Source organism: Hylaeus volcanicus, chromosome 4 (assembly GCF_026283585.1).
Source record: "Hylaeus volcanicus isolate JK05 chromosome 4, UHH_iyHylVolc1.0_haploid, whole genome shotgun sequence".
Lineage (NCBI taxonomy): Eukaryota > Metazoa > Arthropoda > Insecta > Hymenoptera > Colletidae > Hylaeus > Hylaeus volcanicus.
The window spans coordinates 26340624-26366618 of NC_071979.1; the positions used below are offsets into that span (position 1 = coordinate 26340624).

At 40.3% G+C, this 25995-nt stretch overlaps 2 protein-coding genes and 1 long non-coding RNA gene across 10 annotated transcripts in view; 1 reads left to right on the forward strand and 2 right to left on the reverse strand.

Moving 5' to 3' along the window:
* Positions 1–9203, forward strand: part of LOC128875835 (neo-calmodulin-like) — an 89247-nt gene extending 80044 nt beyond the window's left edge. For 3 of the 7 annotated variants that reach the window (XM_054121753.1, XM_054121751.1, XM_054121752.1), the window contains 4 exons: positions 5394–5427; positions 6347–6448; positions 7843–7978; positions 8165–8885. In XM_054121753.1, coding sequence (XP_053977728.1) covers positions 5394–5427; positions 6347–6448; positions 7843–7978; positions 8165–8522 — 630 coding nt within the window. In that variant the 3' untranslated portion in view covers positions 8523–8885. The other 4 variants (XM_054121755.1, XM_054121754.1, XM_054121757.1 and 1 more) reach the window with 3 other exon arrangements.
* Positions 8–19652, reverse strand: LOC128875839 (uncharacterized). Its single transcript, XR_008456894.1, has 3 exons — positions 14338–19652; positions 1283–1383; positions 8–945 (listed from the first exon to the last, which is right to left on the reverse strand). It is a non-coding gene; the product is annotated as an uncharacterized LOC128875839 (long non-coding RNA).
* Positions 19653–20547: 895 nt separating this feature from the next.
* LOC128876039 (endoplasmic reticulum resident protein 44) lies at positions 20548–24123 on the reverse strand. 2 transcript variants are annotated; one of them, XM_054122141.1, is made up of 7 exons: positions 23964–24123; positions 23510–23591; positions 23248–23403; positions 22833–23133; positions 22620–22667; positions 22102–22397; positions 20548–22023 (listed from the first exon to the last, which is right to left on the reverse strand). In XM_054122141.1, exons 1-7 carry the CDS (start codon positions 24018–24020, stop codon positions 21683–21685), a joined length of 1281 nt encoding a protein of 426 aa, XP_053978116.1. In that variant the 5' UTR covers positions 24021–24123; the 3' UTR covers positions 20548–21682. The 2 variants fall into 2 exon arrangements, with proteins under 2 accessions (XP_053978116.1, XP_053978117.1); XM_054122142.1 differs by lacking the exon at positions 22620–22667.
* Positions 24124–25995: the final 1872 nt, after the last annotated feature.

Below are 25995 nucleotides of genomic sequence, written 5' to 3' on the forward strand. Positions count from 1 at the left end.
TAACGTCATTTTTTATCGTCGCTTACGCTACAGCGTTAAAAAGTTGTAGTTTTCTTTTAAATATTAGGTAGTTGCTCCGGTGACTATTTCAACGAGGAATCATTTCTATACTTGTTTAGCTGGCGAAAATTGATTTTATTATTGAGACGAGAAATTATTCGTTACCCGCAGAGCAAAAAAATGAAAATCGCATTTCATTGAAGATTAAAAGACATTACAGTCCGTGTGATAGAATTAAAAAAAAATAATTGTTACGCGTATGACATTCGAATCGTTTCTTCATTCCGATAAAAAATTTCGACATCCAGTGGAAGAACGATCGATTTCGTGTAGAACGAGCAGTGAGTACTGCGAATGCCGACCAGACCGACCGCAGTAGAAGCAGACGCTCATGATCAGACGCGGTCAACCTAGACCGCTCGTTCCCATTAGATGGTAGCACGTGTTTGAAAACGGAAACGGAGACGATTTGTAACTCAAATACTGTGTGTAATACCATTTCAGATTTAAGCAACGTACTTTTATATTTGAAATTCAATGTCCCATTTTTCTAACTAAATTCATGAGCACTGCTCGTGTGTGTGAGGTCTGTTTCCTTCAACAAACGCAGTGCAACGACACAGTATCCTCGCGTGCTCGACATTACATGCGATTGAATACTTACCGTAAACGGATTCAATTGGTAAAGAATCGCTTAACTTCCGCGAATGTCGTAAGCAAAGGTTAATTCACCGACCCAACGTACAATCGGATCGTAGAACCAGCCATCCATTATCTGAATTGTCCCCCGTGTGTCGTGTTTCTCGACGCGTGGCGCCGATATTTGTATCGAGACCAAAGACTTTTAAAAATAGCTGGTCCTGCGCGAATGCATTTTAAGTAATTCACAGGAGACACGTGCGACGGAGTGGGTCAGGACGGCCGTGATCTTTCGATGCGGTGCTCCTGAAATAGTTTTAACAAGCCTGTCTCTTACACGTTTAGTCACACGCTGAGAAAAATAATAGGACCTCGTCACCTAATCAATCTAATCAACGTTGTAAATATTTTAATTAAACTGTGAACGCACTTATAAAATATTTTCGATTTCTCTGATTCTGCCTTCACTATGCTTTCAGAAGTACCTAAATCTATTAGAAATATACAGAAATACTCTTCATTATGGATTCCGACAAGCGTCGTGTCTGCGTTTGTAAATTACCTAACATGTTGAAAACATTCTAACTAACAAGCACGATGTCGTACTATTTTAATCGCTGCTTTGACACAACAAAGTACTTACATTCGATCGAATTTCCTGTCGTGTAGTTTGCCAGGGCACAACAAGCGCGAGACAACGATCGCAGTTCAAGAGTCTCGAATCTCGTTGGCGTACGACGCATCCTAAAGAAAGATTGATGCAATAATAAGATCGGCCAAAGTTAGCCTGACTAACATATTTACGGTGGGTCCTCGTAATCGCAGTCGATGCCCGCCTAAATCATGCGCGACAAGCTTGATTCAGAGCGTCGACGTGCCGGACGTCTCGCGTTCCAAAGATCATGCTCAAGGCGATGTCTGGTAAACTGTACACCTTTTTTTTTAGAACCCGAAATTTCTCCGCTGTTTGCTTCACGGAATTTTGTAATTACATTTGAAGATTTATACGTATTTAAATTTAATAATATTGTTCAAAACCTTAGTACTATACGAAATTTATTTGATCCATTAGAATCGTTTTATTTCTATTCGAGAAAATATATTATTATTGCTCGCAGATGTAGCTCGTCGAATACCAGACAGACTAACAATATACAGTCAGTCCCATAAATATTCAATCGATCCAATAAATATGTTGATGTATATATAAATATATATCATGCATTTGGTAATACCAAAACTGTTATTTAATTCAGTCAAACTTCTTCATAAACATAGAAGGTACTATATTTATGGGATTAACTGTATGCACACATTCCTTTATCTTGTACACCAAGTGAGCAAGTAAACAAACAGTATGTTTTGACATATTCTATTTGAGAACACTTGAGAATTTTCCGTCTGCGGTCGAAAATATCTTTCCCTCGAATGAAACGACCAGAGGACACTTTGGCACATAAAACGAAAAAATGAAAATGTGTTTGGGCGTGGGCATCGACTAAATAATTTCAAGAATTCTCCAAAGCATAGTCACCAGCAGTCGGAAACGGTTACCGCCAGGTGTATCGTGCAAGATGCTCGCTAGTCGCGACGGTACACGGTCGGATTTTTCAATAAAAATCGTCCCGTAACGCTTGCCATTTGGCAGACCGAGCCATCGACACGAGAGACATGCCATTAAACACGCAAAATGCGAGAGGAAAGGGGCGAAGGGAGAAGTAAATAAAGTGGAGATCGCCACAGCCAATCGTCGGGGACCGCTGACAAGTTAAAAACAGCCGAAGGTTGCGCGAATAGCCCGCGCGTGCTTTTATCTTCGCTCGAATAATGCGCAGTCGGTCGCGAGTGGGTCTTTCCTAATTCGTCGGAAACGGGCGACAGGTACCGAGGTGGGGTCTTTGACTTTCCCAGGACGTATTCGCCAAAACGGAAGATGATCGGCCGCTGGTCCGTCCTGAGCGACGGTTGACAGCCGCGAGAACTGTCGCCTGCTTGGTATGCGCGCGACCAATCTTTCGAGAGAGGGAGAATCAGAGAATGAACTCGAGACGCCTCGGACATGCCACCACCGCCAACAAACGGTGATGTTGGCTGGTTCATAAACGTTATTTATGTTCAGTCCTGTTGTCGCGCTGGCTCGTTTGACGCGTGGCGAGGCAGTTTCGCGCGCGAGGATCGGAGAACTGCTTCGCGCGGGGCCGAGGAAGCCTTTGCTGGATTTTAGACTGAAAGCTCCAGGTGAAATTAAAAAAGGGGTAACGACGCGAGGCTCGACCCATTGCCGCGGGGCAAATGTTAATTTGAAAGGTGACGCGCGGACGTGTGGTTAATTAGTCGAGAAAAGTGCGCGCGACATGACAGACGCGGAGAAGAAGTACACGTCGGCGTATGGGAAGCTGCGGAGGCTCACCAGCACCATAGACTGTCAGATCAGACAAATTAGTGTGAGTAGGAAACGAACCAGAGGATTCAGAATAGCTACGCTGACTCCGTGATTTGTGTTTCGTAGTACGATGTTGGAAGTGCGTTTTCTCTTTGCATATCATATTACGAAACTGCTCGTACATGTGTTGTTATGTTAGCATTGGTATAAATTTTTCAAATTATTCTCCTGGCACCAGGTGATGTATTTTAAAGTGGAAAGGGTATTGGAAGAGTAAAGCAACGGTTGTGAGATTTTTTTTTTATCAAACAAGTAGCATGGAATATATCCGATTTAAACAATTGAACGTGGCAGATGACGTTGCTCGAGTGTCCATCGCGACTTCTCTGACAGTAAAATTCGCAAATGAAAAACAAAATTCTGCAGTCCCTTGTCGAGAATTCCGTCGCTCATCTTGAACGTTCGACCCACCGAAGCGTTCGAACGCAGACAAATTTGACAAGCAGTCGGAATTCAAATTGTTAGCTGGCACTTTTGAACTGTAATGCCTACCATATATTACTTCCGCATTAAGCTGCTTTGAATTCGCAAGCCCGATTTCAAAGGGATCGGATAAATGTATAAATGCAGCGCGGACACGTACATTTGCGAAGCCTGGCTGACTTTTCACGAGTTTACGCGATCCTCCCGCAGAAGCGATGGAAAAGGACGTGACCCAGTTGAACGTCGTCTCTGTCTACTTCCAAGGAGTTTCGAAGCATCGAACCAAGAGCTTCCGACTAAGACAGATCCGACAGACTCGTGTTCCTTTCCCACAGTGCTTACGATTACACCCGGGAGTTATCCAAGAACGTATCCGTGAAAGTCATTCCTGGACTGACTCGTCTCTAAACGTTTCTGGAGCACGGGATAGACGACATTTAACCAATGAACGAGATTTCTGGATCAAGGTTCAAAATAATGCGAAACGCCACATGATTTTATTTTGCCATTACACGTAACGTCGGTAGGTTTAGCGTTAATACATTATTATACACAATTATAAAGCGGAAGTGCCAAAAGAGCCACGTAATAAATAATATTTAACAAGAGAATAATCTTATACACCGTACATGTAACTATTTTAAGATACAATTCTCTTTTGGGATAACGATTGCTTACGCGGAGTTCGCGTTGATATTTCAGCTCGAATTTCTATTAACTTTGTCACGCAGAATGCAATGCTATTCGCGAATGGATGGTTTATTTCTGTACAAATTGCAACACCGTCGATGCGGCTGTAGCCATAGATCACCCGACATCTGAGTCACGACCCGACTTAACTAACACGGTGCGCTTATGGTGAAGCCACATCGGTACATACGCGCATCTAAGAAACTATTTCTACGACGGTCGCGTTAACGACAACGCTAGGGAATTGGTTACTCGGATGTCTTCGTTAGGCGGTTATGTTCGCCACGCAGCGGTGGCGTCTCGAATTTTCGTTGCCCACGCGTCTATCGGTCTTTCGATTTTCCTTCGTGCGACTCTGTCGCGTTGCATCCGATAGCGCGGCAAAATTGCTACACTGGAATATTAATAAGTCGCCATTCCAACAGCGGTTTCGCGGGGCTGCTGATAAGTCAATGTTCCTGTAATCCCATTAACGGCATGTGTCCCCTAATCCGTCGTCTATTAATGCTGATTTAACAATGCCGAGGGTGGCCACGTGTAGGATGGGGATAAGCCGGGGCGTCGGGAATAATGGCGGGTCGAACAATTTGCAAGCAACGACTGGGACCGTGAATCGTGGAAATTTCGCGCGTACGTGGTTGCGTCTGTTTGATTAAATGCTCGTTGGAAAGCACAGCGGGTCCTGTTATTTAACTTAACCGCCGACGTGCCACGCGTTCCTTGAATTCTCGCGCGCACCGATCTCTGGTTTATTCGCTCGCGGGGATTCCCCTGTTCGACGAGCGCGTTCAACAGTAAAAAAAGAAAAATCAATCGAACCGGCTGGTAATTACCGGAGAGAAAATTATCCACCGTTAACTTGATCAAATTAATGAAATTTCGGCCGGAATTGGCACCGTTCTGCAAACAGGTCGCGGTGCGCGCTGGCGATAACCGCTGGTGTATATTAACCCTTTCCCGTCGAAGCACTCCCAGAGTTCGGTACCCATTTAGTCGAAACGCAAACCGAGGTATTTCTATCGGCGCGGCGTACTGCTGCTATCTATCGCGTTTGGTCGACGAAGTTTTCAATTAACCAATCCAACGAACTACGAGTTCACCTGGTAATCAGTGATACGTGCCTAAAAACATTCGATAATTTGACGTTAACGCATTCACAGTTTAACTCATCCCGTGTCTTTTCTCTGTTTTTTTTCAGTCCGAGTATGGGCTCACGGAGGATCAAGTGGCAGGTAAGTTGCGCTCAGTGATTTTTTAATAACTGTACAGTCCGCGTCAATAGAATAGGACACGCTATAACTTCGATTCGATTATACTATCAACAAAATTCGGTTGAGTTTAAGAAAATGGGGTACCCTCCGATCGGGCCAAATTTTATCATATGTAGCCCTTGAGCTACCGAATACAGTGGTGGTCATCTTCGCCCTTAACTCCCTCCCCTTTCCCCAAGGGTATCTATGATAAAAAAAAATCAGCTCGTTCGGTGTCCCCCATTTTCTTAAACCCGACCCATAATTTATTTAAGTAGCCACGTGGATCAAGAAAAAGACTACTCAATCTGCGAGAGTAGCTTTGCGTAATAACATTCTAAATGCGCTGAAATCCGTTGCATAAAAGATTGCGTTTCGGGGCTGTCGTGACCGCGTACGTTGTCCCCGTGTTCACGAGCGCCTCTTAAGCGTCCGGGAGCTTTTAAAACCTCGCAACATATTCGCGATGGCACGCGACCAGAGATCGCCGATTGCCCCCAACAGGGATACCGCTGAAAGTGAAATTGCACGCTCGTTTATGCACATTAATGCATCGACCGGGTGTTCATAAACGATACGATCGAACGGCCCAAATGAAATTCCTAATGTATTCCGAGCCATCTAAATAAGAATCGAGACGCTTGTTTCAATTGGAAAAAAATCACGCAGAAACGTAACGGTCGTGTGCAATTTATTTTAATAAATTTCAATTTATCGAACGAAGTACGATGCATCGGCTAGGGCAATGATATCGTATCGCTGAGTATGCTATACGAGCTAAAACGGAATATACTGGATTGATTCATAAATAACTTGCGCTGCAGTAACAAATAATCGTACTTTTAAGGAATAATTTGATTAATAAAGGGAACATGCAACAGCAGACGATTTGCCATTTCAGAATTCAAGGAAGCGTTCATGCTCTTCGACAAGGACGAAGATGGCACCATCACGATGGCAGAACTCGGCGTGGTCATGCGATCATTGGGACAGAGGCCGTCGGGTAAGTGTCACCACAGAGTAGTTTAACAGAGGCGAAACTCTTGTCGGAGCCTTTGATGCCCGTGTCCCAGTATTTTCAGATCAGGGTCGGCTGTGAGCAAATTAAACCGATAGCTCCCAATAGCAGCCTGGTTCGCTATCAGCGTTTAACCCTTTCAGACCTGAATTATTTTTTTTCTCGGACTAAAATTAGCATGGAAAAAAGTAGAAAAAAATCCTAATAGCGTAGTTTTCAAGAGAAACTGGTCTTTCTTCGTGTGCACAAATAAGGACATTCGCATCAAACGATAATGCCGGTAATTTTTCAACTTTGCTTAGTGTTGCTTAGACATCATAGTTAAGTACACGGTTGATATTCGTGTGAACTCAAAACTGGGATTTGATAAATGTCAAAGTTTCACCTCGGTACTTTGTGGCGTTACCTTAAATCATTTGAGAAACGGGAGTACTCCGAACGCGTGTACCAAGGCAGACACGATCTGGCCAGCAGCCACGAGCTGACGAAAGCTGACCCACGTGGAGCCAAAAAGTATAACGGTAATCTAAGCCTTTATTCCGGCTGCTGAATTGTCTATTAGTCACGAATACCAGAGAATCACTCGTGAAGCTCGAGTACCGATTTATATAGGACGGTTTGTCGCGTATACTCTCTCTTACGTCATCGACAAGAAAATTAAAGCTTGCTGAGAAAAATTCTATAGGTCAGGTCTTCCGGCCGTGGACGACCCCTTCGTCTTATTAAGAATGATCGCGACGAAATTATTTTTTTTATAACTCATTAGAAGCTCGATAAATTCCTGTTTATAGATTTTCGATCGATCCGTTCAATTCTATTGAACAAATTTTCGAAATGTGCCCATTTTTACCTGCTGTGTAATAGCCTGCCCCATTGAATTGCCAGTTTCCAAACGTCGATGCGTTTAAGAAGTTTAGAGACGAAACGCAAACTTCTGAGAGCGCGATTCCCGCTAAATTAATATCCCCGGATGGCAGTTCGAAGGTTTTCTAAGACGTGGCGAGAGTTAAACGGCGGAATCCACGAAAGTAGGCTGTGACAAGGGCTTGGGGGAAAATTAACTTTGGACCGATTCTGTGCTAGAAACTGTTACGACTAGGCGCACGTGCAAACGTTGGTAATTAACTGCGCGACGAGTCTTTCTATTCGTTCCTCCCCGGGGCGGGGGGGGGGGGGGGCGGAGAAGGGAAATTAAATGTCTTCCATGAAACGACGACAAGTATACGCGCGTTTACACGTGGTAGTTGGAAAGAGGAAAATGACAGGTCGTTAGAACCAGTGATTCTTAATTTTCGTGTCCGGGGACGAGCATTAAGCTCGTATCTTGCGGCGACGTGGCGAGCTTTTGGGATCACGTGACCGATCGGTTACTATTTCAGAGACGGAATTACGAGATATGGTGAACGAGGTGGATCAAGATGGGAACGGTACCATTGAATTCAACGAGTTCCTGCAAATGATGTCGAAGAAGATGAAGGGCGCCGATGGAGAAGACGAGCTGCGCGAAGCATTCAGGTAGAAATTCTTTTATTTTTGTAACGGGTTTTTAAACGACTCGTAGACAGACCAATTTTAAACGTAACTTCGCGAAACTGTAATATGTTAACACTAGAATCGGTTTTCGATTCATACTTGTATGATACATCATAATTCATGTAATGATGGGAGCACTCACTGGATATTAACACTCCTGATTCTCAGAGTATTCGACAAGAACAATGACGGCCTGATCTCATCGAAAGAATTGCGACACGTGATGACGAACCTCGGTGAGAAATTATCGGAGGAAGAAGTCGACGACATGATCAAGGAAGCAGATTTGGATGGCGATGGAATGGTGAACTATGAAGGTAATTTATTTTTTTTTTTTAAACAATTCCAGACAAATTTTACATGTAGCATCCTTAGAAACACCTACCGCTTCTTCTTTAAATTCTCTTTCGTCCATTTCTCAAACTCTTTCTCTCCCCAAAGTCCTTCAAAAACTCTGTATCGTCGAGTGGGAGTACTTGCAACACTTTTCCACTCCGAAACTATGCTTGTACGATGTTCGAGATGAGTAGGTGAAAAATGAGCGCGCAAACAGTTCAGTTTTTAGTTCAAGTATCAGGCTCTGTAAAAAGAGAAAGCTCGGTTTTTTCGCGGTGTAGACGTAGAGTCAAAAAGTTCGCTGTTGTAAGTTGCTCCAGCTACATTCGTTAATGGCTCTCGCTCCTCTCGATATAAATATTCATTTTCTACATCGTCAACGAATTGTCCTTTTCGATCGCTCAAGTTACCACCAAGTTATTTTCAATTTAATTAACCGCGTGAAAAAGCGTTAAAAACTTGAAGTGGTTCCGATCCAGTGACCAGATGCTGTATAAATAATTGATAAAGGACGAAACATCGAACGATGAAAACGTAGGAAAATAAACTAATGTTTGTGTCGTAGAATTCGTGACAATCCTGACGTCGAAGAATTAGTTCGGTGGCCGTGGATTGGACACGAAGCTACGAAGCTGCCGGAAGTCTTCGTCGACGGTAAAATCGAGTACGTGAGTTCCTCCAGGAAGCTATATGGCGATCGACCATTCGTTCCCCGCCGTCCAAGAAACCCTCGAGGAATCGTGGCGGAAAATCACGAGAAAAATGCACAAATCTAGCCGAACCCTCGGAACGTTCGATCAGAAAAGCGACGATAACGGTTTAGCGACGAGCTTTTCGCATGCAGACTCGTTGGACCCTGACTGGGGGCGGGGCGAGGGGGGGAAGGGGGGGGGGAGGATGATCGGTATCCGAAAGACTAGAAATCGTGTCTCGAGTGGTGGGGCGACGGACGACTCGACAGGACGTCCATGAAGTAACGGGGAACATCGCGAAGACGATGGAAAGCGACTTCCGCAGTTGCAACACGCATACACGCATGTACACCTCGCTCCTTCGAATTAATTTTACAACTATAAGCTAGCGAATGAGAAACGACACTGTACGTGAGAGAAACGAGTGAGGTGCTCGCTCCCGAAACAATCAACTGAGCTTTGTTTAGCGTTTACCTACATACCTACCTACCTATACTCTCTATTGATGCTATACAACGTCGTTATTAATATTGTTAGGAACTAACCAATCCTTCGTCACCTCTCGCCGGTATCATTTTGCGCGATACTTCTGACATATGACCGTCTCGCGCATCGCCATCGATGGCCTAAAATCTATTTTAGGGTCGCGAAACAGTATCGGCGCGACATCGAGTTGGAAAAGCGACAGCTACGCCGCGTTCGCGAGTTAGAAAGTTCCGCGACGTACGCGCGTGATACGTTGTCGCTATATACGGTGGACTTCCGTACGATGCGATTGATACGAGGGCGAACCGAATGTTTTATCCAATTTTTCTTCCTTCGTTATCTTCCACGGATGCTTGAACGTAACAAAAATATTTAAGTTTGTAATATATGGGTACCTCGAGAATGTGCATTCGTGGCAAGTAAAAATACGAGGAAATGTACGAAGATGTGTATAAATGCATAAATATATATAATTCTGGAGCTCTCGAATTGCTCTTTTCTGTATTTGATCAATTTAAAAAAAATTGTAGCAAACATTAAAATTTCTATTCTTCTACGTCATTATTGGGAGTATAGCTTCACAATTCACGCAACCGAATTTCGATAAGGGTAGTTGAACAGCTACTGAGATACTTTTATCACGTTCAAACATTCGTCGAAAATGATCGTAAAAGAAAGAGAAATCGAATAATATTTTTGGTTCACCCTGATACGTTGCGCGTTACATGAAATGGCGTTACAGAAGATCGTGTTATGCGAGAATTTCCCTCATATAACACGAATACAGCGCATTGGACAAGAATCTCGTTATATATATAAAAAAAGCCATCGCATTATCTTTAATCATTGTAGAAATTCGCGTTGTAGCAATTTGTGTTATACAGGAGTTTACTGTACGAGATGTCCCGTATAATGTATTACAATTTTCGTAGAAACTAACGAATATATCGACTTCATTTCGTTATAGTTAAACGGCCACAGTAGAAAACTTGGATTCACCCTGTAATATTTAACTATAGAAAAAATGAAGTCGATATCTTTAGCAACTCTTTGCACTCTGCGCCGTCTCGTTGGAAAATCTGCGAACTGGAATCGCATTACATAAAAGAGTCCAACTTTGGAAACGTGTCTTTTAGGAGGCATCCGAGTGCAAAGGGTCAACTTATAAAAGAACAACTCGTAACACTTTGTACTAGACATCTTGTGCGTGTACATTTGGATGGGAAAGGTATGTTTACGTGTATTTAGATCCGCGGTGAGACGATCGAGACACTCGTCGTCCATTTCACTCCCGCCGATCGATCGGTATTGTTCCTCCAATTTCGTAGAATTCACCTGCAAAGCGGGACGAATCCTCCCGGCATTGTGTCATTAACATTCTGGCTGCGGGACTCGACGCGAGATAGCTCTATAACGATCTGTCTTCAAATTTAGATGAATGTCGTTGGCAAGTAGATTAGTTCTAACGATGATATACTCGTGGCAGAGTTTTTAGGCGCATGTTGTGGCGGCGTGCCAGATCACACGCCGGAAAGCAAAAATCAAAGCAACACAGTAGCGGTTTTTCCTTAAACGTACAACAGCAGCCAGTAGCTGATTTTTCCGGTGATTTTTAGTTTCCAAACCGTTATTTTTTACCCGATACTTTTCAACGCTCGGACGATAGAGCCGCGAATCTCGTGACTGTGTACCGCCCTTGTCGTTTGTAGCCACGGCGAAATCGACTGACCATTCAAGGCCACTCAGGCGTCCATTCCGCTGGCGGAAATTGGTAAAATTCTTGTTTAGATATCAAATTCACTCGCGTGAATTCACGTCACTTCAAATTCTAGTCCAGATCATGAAGAAATTATGAAAATCTTTATATTTTGTCATTTTTATCTTCTCCCTGACGTTAGAAATTTGCTATACCCAGCTTCAGAATTTTATTATGTTCGTCGGTACTTAAGTTTAAATCATTTTTATATAGGAATACAACTGTCCACCTGAGTAATCACCTCTGATAAATTAAATGTTCCAATAATCTAGCTGATAAATATACCGACAACAAATTTTGCCCATCTCTGCACAGAGGTAGATCCCGTTGCGACTGGTCATCAGATGACTGATCTTGAACGGCCAGTTGATTTGTCCCGTAACGTAGTCCCGACGCGAGCATAGGTCCTCGCGTATGTCAGCTCTCCCGAAAACACCGAACACCGTCCACCTGAGAACCTCGACATTCGATCCCACCCACAGGCCAACCGTACTACGTCGTGCACCCTTAGGTCCTTAAGATAAGAGAAGCCACAGCCGTAGGTCGCGATAGAGGGTAGTTAATTAGCCCATAGAGGAAGTACGTACACACGTAAATAAATGATGCATTATACACATACCTATTATATATACCTATACATGGTGTTACTACCGAAGATACTTGAGGTAACGTTATTATGGATATTCATATATACATATATACATATATATATATATTTAAATATATATATATATATATATTTAGTATATACTTATACATACATACATACGAACATATATTATATAAACATATACACGTTAGCGACGTACGTCGGTGGTATACTGGCATTGATATTTTTATGGTTTTAAAAAAAAAAAAATATGCAACAACAAGAACAACAAGTATTAGTGTCAGAAAGAGAGAGAACGCGAGAGAGAAAGAGAGAGAAACTGTGAGAGTGAATGAGAGACACAGAGGTGTGAAAGAGTGCGAGAGAGAAAGAGTAAACTAGCTGGCTGGTCGAAGCGCGGAAGGAGAAGCGAGTGTGCAATAGCGAATTAATATTCAGGCGATAGGGAAGAAGAAGCGGAGTATACAAAACAATAAAACGAGCTGTTGACTCTTTGCAGTAGAAGGTTCGAATTATCGTTTTGTCGAGACCTTTCGCGGCATAAATCAAGGATCTCAAACGGTAAATTGGCGTTAAAAATGAAAACGAACAAGATGAGCTAAAAACGTGTATGTCGATGTTGGTCTCGATTGATCATCGTAGCTAGTCAGCCTGCTGCAAAGAGTCAAGGGCGTTAGAGGGGTTTCAATTCGTCCTTAATGAGGAGCGTCGACGGATGGCACGCGAATATCATTATTGTTATCGTTGGTAATGTTGGTCACACGAAGCGGTGATTTCACAGACATGTACACACGTTCACAAACAAACACACATACACGTACCCACAAGCAGACACACGTAAACACGCGCACACGTACGTATAGAGATAGACAATAATTCTGTTCTTTAGTTAGGAGACACGGATATAAATTACATTGCGTTGTTCGCGGCTCGACCGCTAGGTAAGATACGACATGGAATTTTCGCGAGCGAATCATGAAACATCGGTGAAGGTACCTCGGAAGAATCAACGTACTTACCTAACATTGCGATCGTACTTCTCGGCTGCCTCGCGCCCCTGACTCACGGTCAAGTGATAACCTCAGAAAAAGTAGCACAAGAACTTGTTGTCATTTCGAGTATCGTTCAGGATCAGAGAAGGCGCTTAACATCTTAAATATTCTATTCGATTGATTCTGCTTCATGTAATTCTTTCGATAATTATTTTCACAAACTTGTCATATATATTTTTTATATAGCAATCATTTTTCTTCCTGATATCCTTCGTTTTGACCTTGCAACCCTTCTTTTCTTTGACCCTAAACCTATTTCTCCCCTTAACTCCTGAGGAACAAGTAAAAGCTACAGTAATCCCCCACTGGACAATTAAAAAATAAATAACCAATCAATAACTGTCGAATTCTGGAACGTCTGAATGTTGGAACGTTTTCGGTAAATTTTCTTGAATTAAAATCACACCAACGAAACCCATATAAAACTCACTTACCACCGTCTGACATCGGCGTGACGCAAAGCCGTAGCGCAACGTAATTAAAAAAACAAGCCGCTGGGCTGTGTAATTATTAAAAAAAAAAAAAAATGGAGAGGATATCGATGAAACCGCGCGAACGTTCAAGCAAACCCACTCACACAAGACGCTTCGACAGCTGAAAACATAAAATGAGCTCGATTAAGTCGACGCAAAATAGTAATGTATAACGTCCCGAAGACAATATCTTTAACGATTTTATTAATGGAAGCTAATCGAGATTTACCTCGGGAGATGGCCTACGTTTTGCCACGTGTGTCCGACGAGATAGATTGTAGACAAATTGTCAGGAAGGTATAAGAGGATGATCAAAGAAACAAGGAATTTTATGACGCAGGAATCACGGAGAAAGGTGCTGTTTAGCTTAGACAACGTCAACTATTCTTTCCATAAAGTCTGTCCGTCTGCTTTTTGCCTCACCGAGTTATTGCACTTTTCATTGCAATGCACAATGGAGTGTTTAAAAAATATGGCCAAAATCAGTATAGCACGCTTTATTCGAAACGAAACTTATTGTAACGAATTTATTATAAATGGTACAACAAGGTACTATCTCGAAAGAACAACTGCTATAATCATACGAAACAATCGTTTCTGAACACATTTCGTTTCGATGAAACCGATCAAATAATTCTTGTCAAACCTTCGAATGAAATACTCCACTGTGCAACGTTACCCCGCAAGTATCGATATTCTTTCAGCTAACGATCAAACGTTTCCGTTCGTTGTACTACGTCACTCTGTATAAAACACGTTTCTTGAAAGATTGCGACGAACAGGCCCGATTCAGTTGGATTTACGACGTGCACGAAAATTTCATTGCACCCCCCATCAGTCTTTTCGTTCGACGTTTATCGTTTCAAAGGAGAGAATTTTATCGGTATGATAATTATCGACAAACGTTAGAACACAAGTACAAGATATCGTCAATACCTGTATATATCTTTCCCAAAGGTATCGCGCACAGAATCGGAGACCCCGCAGTTCCGTCGCATCGAACAAACGCATTAATCGGACTCGCGTGGGACACCAACCATGCGAACAGTCCAGCGGATGCATCTCAGTTCGCAACGCGACACTAAACGCACACTTGTCACGCGCGCTTGTAATAGGTACCTATCTCATTGTTATAGATCACGCGGATTCGCGGGGACTCCGATCGCAGTGCACGTCCTTCGAATCAATTATACATATACTTGCCCCGCGACGGGGCTTACCATTTTCCTCGAATTCCCAATACAAGGAGTACCTATGGTTAACCCTTTCAGACAAAAGGTAATTCTGTAAACTAAAGACGAGCTTTTAACTTTTGAAAGCTGAATCATTTTTGGTAGAAAATTAGACGCACTTTCATTATGCAGAACGACATAAATATAAATTTTATTTTATTTTATTTTGTATTTTTCTGCCACCACTTTGACGTTAAACATATTTTATTATCAAGGAAAGAGTTCATCGATATTTTCGTAACGAAATAATAAAATTGTATTAATTATTACGATAAAAGCGTCTGAGAGGGCTAAACCCCAAGGCGCAGAGCTGTTCCCAAATATATGGTAACAAACGATTGCATCGCGGTACAAAGACTTTCGTCACGAGGGTGATATGCGAATAAGGGACAGCTCTGTCCGACAGAGAATTATCGTTGATCGACCCTACCGAAAAGTATTTTTATAGAATACTCTTCGACACAGATTTTATGATACATTGAAATGCATACGACATCGCGTTATATTCTATTCTATATATTATATTACATTATATTATATTATATTTACGTCATCGTATACGCGCGTACAAATTGTATATCGTATCGTAACGTCCTACTCTGCTGGCAGATTTCATTGTAATTATTCTACGTACCGACACGACGAGCCGTAAACGTTTGTATTCGTCGCGAGACGGCAAATTACGCGTAAAATTGATTGCACAGACCAGCGTTTCCCAAGCTGTGTTCCGCGGAACACTGGTGTTCTGTGAAAATCGTCATCAACTGTTGGAAAGAATAAAATCGATTTTGCATATCTGTACACTAATCTTGTATCGTCCTAACTTACAACATCATTCTCTTCGGTCATCGATACATTGGCGCAGATTGCTTATCAAACGGATCACGAAATACTTGATTTCCAACCGATGACATTAACGAGAAACCAACGATGTAGCGTGATTAATTCTCCCTTCGTAACAATCGAAATTTGTGTCGCTTGTTATGAGTGTATATAACTTTTCTTATTAATTAAAATCGATGTTTGCTCTCAATAATATATGTACTATCTTGTATGGAGTGCAACTTTGAAATATTTCGAGCATTAATTACCTGATGTCTACGTACACTTAAGTTTAAAAAGGAGATGACCATGGAAGGATACAAGCATGAATATATCGCGACACGAAGTGTTCCATTACTATTGGGAAGTGTTCCATGACATTTTGGGAAACGCTGACACAGACACCCTTAAGAGGAGTACGCAAGTCTTCCTTTCGATCCGCGCTGTTCGAAGTTCGAGGACGACCATAGGGCGCTTGTTCTACACGCATAATTGTTTCCCGGATAGGGTTGCTCAAGAGTCGATATTCCGTAAGATTTTTGATACCCCGGAGAGCGTCGGGAACCGTTGATTCGCCTAATCGTCGCGCGAATCTCTGAATCGGAACTAAGACGACGAGGAAAACGCTCGGAAGACTAACGACGCCGACGTTCGAACTTTGCGGAAGATTTGAATTTATTTTTACGTCGCGTTTATTTTTTCAGCGGAACGTCGGAAGTTAGTTCTTCGTTTGTTTTATTCGCGTCAGTCATTTGGTACAGTGATAGAACGAGCCAAGCGATGCGCAAATGTGAGTTGGATCGAGGTTGCCGGATGCGCTTGTACGTTATCGCTCATGTTGCGAAATTGTTTCCGTGACTCGAGACGGTATTCTGGTTTGAATCGCTGAAAACAAGGGTCTTCAAAGGTTTCGTTTAAGGAAATACGTAAACATTGAAACGTGAACTTTGTGTTTAATTACAGAGTGTCGACATAAATATGCGAAAAGAGATTCTGAAGAATTTCGTTAAAGAAACTATGTGTGTGTATAAATATGAATTTCTTTGTTTATTTACAAGGCGGTAAGTTCTACTATGCAGACTATAACGAAAACACGAAAAGAAAGAAAATGAACACTTCGAAGCGGCGAACCAGAATGCCTCCTTAAACACCGAGCGAACCGAATATTTCTACTCGCAGAACATTTTCAAACCCGTGTGCCGTAATCGTAACTTGAGAAACGCGTGCTCGTGGCTTTGTAAGAACGATCCTCGCACCGGAGTCGCACCGAGAATGATCAAGGACCGCGCCAAGAAAACAGGGGAACCGAAAACTAGTCGATATCAAACGCGTTGGATGATGCAGAGGTAATCAAATAATCAATACGCACGTTGCTAGATACGGAGGGAGAAACTTGATTAACTTAGATGTATAATAATCGTAATCGTTAAATAAGTGTAACTACGTTGTTCTAATCGCGAGGGCGTCCCGTGACTCTGGAGGTCCTTCCGCCAGATGAACCTCGAGACGGGACGCGTCCTCGAACCGGTTATTCGTTAGTATAATCAAACGTATCTACGTTTCGCGTCCGTCGGCTGGCGTAAAAGTATCCGCGCTTCACATTGAGATCGGGAATGGTCACAGGATGCAACTACAGAGTCAGACGACACGAACGATTAAATGGAAATTGATAGAATTGTTTAATTACTTGGAAAACAATCAATCGTTTCGAAGCGTTCGGATACATGCAACGATCCCATCGTTGAAGCCCGAAAGATTCACGTTGATTAGAGGAAGACTTCTTGGTCGAGCGGATCTGAAATTGCACGGTCATGTTGCACTTTTCCTAGGTTTGGTGTTCGTTGGGTGCCATCTAAATTAGTGTTTCTCAATCGTGTTTTGACTCACGCCCATTTCAGTTATATTTTACAGTCGACGTGGTATGGATTCGTACACCGAACAATTTCCCAAAAAAACTTTTGTGTCAGATTGTAGTTTATTAACTTCTTTTTTTTTATAATCAATGATATTCTACATATTCTTGGAAATCTGTAGATTTATATAATTTGCGAAATTAACAAGAAAGTACGAAAAATCGACAGAAATATAGAAACAATAAATATTCGTACGGTTCTCATGGCGAACCATTTACAGTAGAGTTTGTACTTCACATAGTTTTTTTTTTTTTTTTTTTTTTGGAAATTGATCGATGTACGAATACTTTTTACACACACTGTACAATGATAATCACACCTTCCTTGATTACTGTTCATTGGTAAAAATAACTGTATCGAATCGAGCTGTGACTTCCCAACTTCTGACATCTTTCACCCCTGACCCTTTGAGGAGTTACACGATGAGAATCCCTGGTTTAGACGACACTCGTAAAATCGGTCAAATCGAAAGGGCGAAATAAACACTAATCAAATCGACGTAACCACGTCAAAGACGTCCGAACGATGTAAAATCGTCGCGGATACCCTCGATTTGCCGAGATTATTTTCGAGTACACGTTTCGCAGTTCAAAACGGCTTCTTCCCTCTTTACACTCGCTATCGCTGTCGCAAATTTTGTCTCGGTTTGCCTAATGTGAAGCGGTCTAACGTAGTAGCATCGCAAGTAGGCAATACAATATATCGTTAACAACTGCGACCGAAACAGAACGATGGTCATGAGTAATTATTGTAATAAGAAAACGTCTTTCATTACTTTATTAAAACGATCGCGAGTACAAGTCGTTGTTAATTAAAACACGTGTGTACGCACGTGTCTATATCCGATACAACAATCCGATGGGAGAGACCCGTTCGATAGGTCTTTGGTTTTTCGCGGGGTGCAAAATAATTCTAACGGATACGGCGCGGAGACGAGAATAAACGCGTTATAAGATGTAATAAGAGTGAAAAATTATCTTTGAAGCGTAATAGAGAAAAAAAATAAAAAATATAGCGTAAACACTAAGTCAAGCGAGGTTTACACCAGAGATATCGCACTATGAACGAGAATATTTATATTTTTACTTGAGAAAAAAAGTTATAGTAACGTTTGTAACGTCTAATTGACCCAACCGGTAAGGAATGTTTATAACGTTATTTTTCTAGAGTATATATCTAAACAGTTATTATTGTGTTATGACGAAACGTGCTCTCAAGCGACAAACAGGCGAGATCCGTTCTAGATGCAAATATATATTCGTCGTTGACAACGTTAAGTTCGCTTCGATTACTTCTTCATTGTTCTTACGATTGCCTCTCTAAGCATAATTTAATGTCTAATAGCTGCTACGAAACTTTGAATCATTATCGCGAGTGCTCACGAGAAACGTGATCATCCGATACAACCAATGTGTTTCACGCGGTGTTCATTAACGATTTTACTGATGTAAATATTAATTGTACCTAAGTTGGAGAGATATGTGCACGCTTCTGTGCGAATAATTGTTTAACAATTGATAGCCACTGTTTACCGTTTTCATGAAATTTTTCATTGTTGTTGCTGTTCCTTTCGCCAAGATGTATTACAGACAAAAATACACCCAATCCACGAAGATATTTACATTCCGGTGATTCGATGCTTGGAATATTTTGAAATAACAAATGACGGTAAAATTGGCTATCAGTACGATACGACAGAAAGCAAAGGATATTTGAAACGGGAAGGTAATGGAAAATAACTTACGTTTCTTTCGTATTCGGTTTTATTTTCGCTCGAAAGCGATCGGGAGACGAAAGACGAGAAACGAGATAAACGCTCTCAGTTGGCAATCTGAAAAAATACTAACCACGTTCCTTAACTTTTCTGTCGATCTACTCTACGACCATTTATTAAAACGTTCCTTTGTACCTTGGAAAGGACGATTCTGTTATTTAACTGCGGTACCTGCGATTGAAGGTTCTTACTCAGATTTGCTCCACTCACGTTTCGTCGTAAGGTGGAAAAACAAAAACGGAAGTGCTGGAAACTGTGGCGAGAGTGCAGTATGTATGGTGTTAGCTGTATGAAACCATGTTACGTGTAATGCTATGTACTGTAAGATTAAAATACAAGATAAAACGGTGATGGCGTGTACTGCTGGAATGTAATAGATGTATCGAGTTACCCCTAAATACAGCCATTTTATAATGGACATTTTTCCGTGGTCCTTTCTCCTTTTACCGTTTTCTCAACTGTAGAATAAGTTAACAACATATCTCGACGGTAGCTTAAATTAATCTCTGCAAGGACATTGACGCATGCCAGTAGGCCTAATTTTTTTTTTTAAATTTTTAATCAAAATATTTTGAGTGAAAAAAACCATTTAAATCTGTTGAAGAATATTTATCACTATTCGTTCTTATTTTTTAAAATTAGTAAAATGTAGTCAAATAAAAAATTAAATCAAATCTTGTTCACCTTACTGCCATATTTAAATTAATAATTAACATATCAATAATACATGAATTCAAAATTATATGGAACTAGAAAATGGTACAGGAACTATTCTCATCAAAATATAGATGTCGCTGAAAACATTCCTCTCAGATAATCAAGGTAAGTTGATTGACAGTCCGATTCGAAATTAAGTTGTCTTTATTGATTTTGATTAAATTAATTTTTGTCGAATATAAGAGGTTATTTAAAAAGAGTTCTGGTCAATTTGAGTTTGCAAAACGTTCATATTAATAATTATATTATATTCACTGTAGTATTGCAATTGATATGATACAAGATAAAGAATTATGAAAATTCCAGTAAAATATTTACATAAGTTCTTTCACCAATTATTTATGAATTTATAAGATAAACAGTATATTTAACCTCTTCAAAGATACCCATGCATATAGATATAAATTTAGCTTTCTGGATAATACTATGGATAAATATTTGTAATTAAATTTCTGAGTAGTATAACACGATAACATCGTTATATTAAAATTTATATACATTATATCGTGAATCAACCTAAATAATATAATTTTTCGTTATATCATGTAATTTTTCCCCAAAGAGGTTAAAATTATACAAAAAAAAAAATTGTTTTACCTAGTTTACCCAAATTTGTCTACATTAAAAATTTCCTATCATATCTCCCTAGTTTTTAAAACACTATCTTAACATAAAAGTATCGTACATGTCTGACTTAGAAATTCTTTATTAACAGAAAAATTAATACCTTCATCCATACAAATTCTATTTAATTAGCTTCTTAGGAGTATCTTAGTGCTATATCGTACGAAATGAATACAATTACTGCTAATCTTATTCTTATTCAAGTATTTCGAACGTTTGAAATTCGTCGATGCGTGGATTCCTAAAATACTTTGCCCAAGAAGCGATTACTCTAAACAAAACAATCGATTCAAAGTTCGCACTCACTCCCACGCACAGATTATCGAAAAAACGAACGCGATCGAACCAACGGCTCATTCGCTCGCGCGCTCATTTGTTACTCGTCGGTGTTCTTCTCGTAAGCAATCAAGAAACGATTTTGTTGAAAAACTTTCAAGATAATTAACTATAGGTATCAAAAGGTGAGTTGCCTTGAGAACAACTTGAGGTTACCGAAAATCTCGTTAAATCGAGAAGAATACAACGATGCAAGACCAAACGCCGTTATTGCAGCCAGCGGCATGTTTGGTAACGTAAGCTTAAATTTCTTGGATTACACAAAACGTTATATTACAATGTTTCACCTATGGATTGACAGAGTTTCCTTTCTTTTGTGTTCACTTTATCTTAAGAGTATTCTACAAACGTGTTAGAAATCGCGTGTTACAAGTTACAATCTATTACGAATATTGACACTGCGAGATAGAGCGATCTTAGACGTTAATAATCCCGTGTTAAGAATTGTTAACGATCTTCACCTTCAGTAAGTAAGGAAAGTTAATATAAAAAGCACGCGTTATGTAAAAATCTACGATGATTTCGAATCTACGTGTCTTGAATTATCAATACTTTACAAGTTAGAGTTTCGATAATATGTATATAACATTTGGTACAGGCAATTATATATACTTTCCCTTGACTTATTAACATGAAATTGACCACGAAGGTTGTATCCCCTTTTAAAATACACTAAATAAACGTTTAATTGTAGCGAAATACTGTGTAAACGATAGAGGGGATACTAGACGCGAGTGACGTTCGATTCAAAGTTTAATTTAATAATACAATTGTTTTGGATTTTATCACTGTAACGTAACTAACAAAAACGAATTACCAAAATTATAAAAATTTCAATGTCTTGATGTATTTTAAAGATATTATTACAATTCGTCCCTGAGTAACGTGTACCTGTTTTTACTGGGTGCTAGTTTTTTGAATGTGGATTCTGGTGGGGTTGTAGGCACTTTAATTTGTCCAACAATTGAAGGTTCTTCGTTATTATCAGGCCCATAATGAAACTCTCGATGTAATTTTCCTGAATACAAATCTCGTAGGAAAGCCTTTAGTTTCCCCTCTATGTGAATGTCATGGAAGTTTGGAAACAGGTACATATGTCTAAAGCTATCTATTGCAATTAAGGGCAGGTCTCTCGGAGTTTTCCCCAGATGATGAAGAGGATGAGCAAATTTCAAACCATCCGCAGTCAAGAAATTTACATTTTCTGAAATAAAACATATTTGACTATTTTTTACCTATTCTACATGGCAGCATGAATGAAATAACAATTATAATCACTTACGTTTCTCATCAATTAATGTCTTCGTGACTACATCTTTGTACATTTTAACACTCTCAACATCATCAGGTGCATGAAACAGTATGAGAAAAGGTAAACCTTCTTCTGTTAATTCCTCTGCATTTTCGAATGTGATTTCTCTGACAAGTGGGACACATTTCTCTTGTGCCCAAACATTCAGTTCATCAAAATTATTTAAACTTCCACGGTATGTCTCATCCTCATCGTTAGAAAGTGCTTTATCCGAACGGAAGACAATAATAGGTTCTTCTGGAGGATGCATAGCTCTGCTTGAATTCCTATTTTAAATATAAAAAATTAAAAATTGTTGTCGCATTTAAATAATTTATACAACAACATGGAGTGTGATTCTAAAATGTAATGTCTAAAAAGGAGTTCGTGCCACATTTGCATTTGGATGATGCACAGGGATAATTTTAATGCAAATGAAATACATTGAAATTTTAAGTTAATGTGCAAGAAACAAATGTCATCTGCCCATGCCCAATTTGTTTACTTACAGCAAGTGGAAATGCTCTCCAATTTCACAGTTTTGAGCCGAGCAAGTGCTTGTTAGAGGAAAATTACGTAACAATTACACATATTTCAAAGAAGCATTGAATGAAATGTGTTACAAAGTACAAACAATGTTTAAGGTAGCACTACATAATGAATAGTTCTTAAGTAAATGTTAATTGTAGACCCAATTTATATAAATCAATGATAATGCTTACCCAAAACCAACATGGAATTGACAGTCATCTTTGAGATTTGTGGCAACCCTCCTGAACATTTCATATTCTGGAACATTCTTCCTATCAAAGTACCCTATAATCATTCGTTTCTTATCGTCTAAGTTAGTTAATTCCTTCAAATCATAGAATTCCTTAATTGGATCTTCCAATTGTTTCTTTATAAATTCTTCAAAGGCTTCCACAGACCGTTGACCCCTGTATTCCCTTTTAGTTGGTTGACCATTTCTTATAACTTTTAATGTTGGATATTTAGTAATGTGAAACCTTGAAGCAATAGAGGCTGAAAGATAATTTCCTATTTAGCAAATTGTGGAAATCAGTCCCATGCTAGTGCTTCGGTGAACTAAATAGTGATTTTATTTGCATATTTTCCATTTTCCTTGTGACTACTTACATTCCTTGTCACAATCAACTTTTCCCATCACCACTCTTCCTGGTTCAGGAAATGCTTTCCTCACTTTAGTTGCAGCTTCATCAAAAATAGGGGCTAATAAGTTACTAAAACGGCACCATTGCGCGTAAAAATTTATAAACACCAATTCGTTCGATGCTGAAATTATAAGTGAATAGATAATGTTATTTTTGCGTTTTACGACTCGGTTGTAAAAATAGTATTTATCTGCGATTTTTTTCCGTTTTATAACGTCGTAACGTACCGAGTGTCATATCAATATTTTGTTGAGTAAGCGATACTGCGCCTTCATTTGCACCGTCCGCTAAATTGTTTGGCAAAAACGCCTAAAAAGGAAAACAACATTGCAGTTCCGGTTATCGCTAGTTTACGTCGGAAATTTATGATAAATCAGTGTCCGATATATCCGACACGTGACGTATGGATTTAATATTTCATTTTACGAAGAGGTTACGATTTTGAGGTTATTCTACGTGTACGTGTATAGGTTATGCCGCTGTTTGAGCGGTGAAAATAAATTCGTGGCCATTGAAGCGAGCCCGCGATTAATTGGTCCCAATAACGGGAAAACGGGCTCTCAGGAATTCGTAGATTCTTAAATGTGTCACCGTCCTGTTCACGGTTTTCAAAAACTTCTGTCACTTTTCGTTAATCTTCTTCTGACAAAACAACGTTGCACACTTCCAAACATTACTCACCATTAAACAGGCAAATAAAAGTATTTTGAAGTCGAAAATATCACAGAAGACCAACATCTCGTGATCTTAAAGTATAAAGTTGATCAGGCAACAATTTTTTGAATAACCATCGGTAAGCAGCTGGCTCTGCGTCAAGTGCCACGAATTTGCAGTATATCGAAGCCTAGTAAAATATACGTGAGACATCGATTTCAGCGGTCGTGGCACAGGTGGATAGAAATTCTCTATGAAGAATTTGCTGTTGTATCGTTTCTCTTTGTTCAACCTGTGCCTTCCAATTGTAGTGTCTCATTCATACGTTCTACTCCGTGATCCCGCCGGTTTCTTTGTCCCTAGCTGGTGACTTCCTGTTTTGCAAAATATAACTAGAACCATAGGGTATTTATCGCTACGATTCACCGAAGGTGACCAATAACCACTCTCTACGACTTTAGGTCTAGCCACGCGACGATCAATATTCCCTAGGCCTTTTGAATTCGCAGCGGGAGCTTTAATATCCTCATCTTTCGTTTCATGGATGTATTTCCAGAAGAGTAGGAATCAATTTCCAAAAGAATTTTTTTACAAGAAAGTAAGAAAGATCAAGATACAGAAATTATATTAAGTGGATTCGTTGTGATTTAAGTATTCCATATTACTTTAAAGAGTGATCGAACAAAACCGAATAGAATTTTCTCATAGACATAAAAGTTTATCCCACAAGTTACCAATGGTCGAGTTTACCGTTTATCATTTCTTCGGAACACAACAGGGCCATAGTTTACATTTCTCAAAAATACAGGAACTGTTCACGACCGCAGAACGAATTTCCACAAAGATCACGCCATGAAGCACGTTATAAAACAATTACACCCTCTAATCTCCGTGCGAATTCAAACGTTTGTCCTATCCGAAATGCAACAACGGTGTTTGATTTACAAGCGCCCAACCAAAAGGGAAGAACACGAAAGCTTCGTATCGCAACCCGATGAAAGGTTCACTGGACCCTCGAATATCTTGAAAGCAACTACCATGGAAGACCGCTAGGATCTTTCTATTCGCAACTCGTTTAACGTTCTGGCCAACCCTTTTCGTCGACAATCGAGAAGCATTGACTCCACGAAAGATGAGCAACTGTTTCCCTAACCGCAGCTAACTTACCTGGCGAAGGATGCGACGCGAAAGTGCAATAAAACAATCATGCGTCCGTAATCTCCGTGTAAAAGCGAATTATTGACTGCATGGAAGGCAACAATGACGGTTGGTTATATCGTGCTACGGCTGCGCGACCATGACTTCACGAATTCTTCTCCGTTCGACGAAATTTCAATGTTCAGGTACACCTGGGCGAGTCTTCGGGCTCTCTCGACGATATAATCCCCATTGAACGAGTACGAGGGCTCCCTGGGCACGAACTCCAACAATAATTTACGACCACGCGAGGCCAGAGACGCTCGAACGGGATACGCTGTCGTGTAAGCCGCGGCTTAACCGTAATTTACAACGAAATCCAATTTTCCCGATTCTATGTTCATTCTGCGGATCTCCTGAATTGTGCGGCTGCTGGTATTCTTCCTCCTTGGCCCTTTCAATCGAATGCGATCTATTGCTCCAATTTAGGAGATACTGGACAATTAAGCATCAATTGGAATAATTTGATCAAACTTAGATGGAATTTTTGGACGAACCAGGTTTAAAAATTAATTCCCGGTGCCACAAAATAAAGTGCCTACAACATTTATTTGCGCTCAGTTCCCTTCGTTGTATCGGGGTTTTACGGTAGCTAATGTATACCAATTTTAAAATCATAAAAATTGGTTCTACAATCGTCTAACGTTAGAAAAATAATTTTTTGTTTTCAGGTTGGACCATCCTAAACGTTTCGAGATAATGACTCTTCAAACCATCCATCTTCTTCCTTGGACAATTCTCTCTACCAACAGTTGTAATGGAGTTACAGCTTGTTACACTTACACGATCCAGCCTGTAGCGACGAAAGCTCCTCGATGCATTCGTCAACTATACAGGGCTAAACTTGTGTCAAACGTACTTG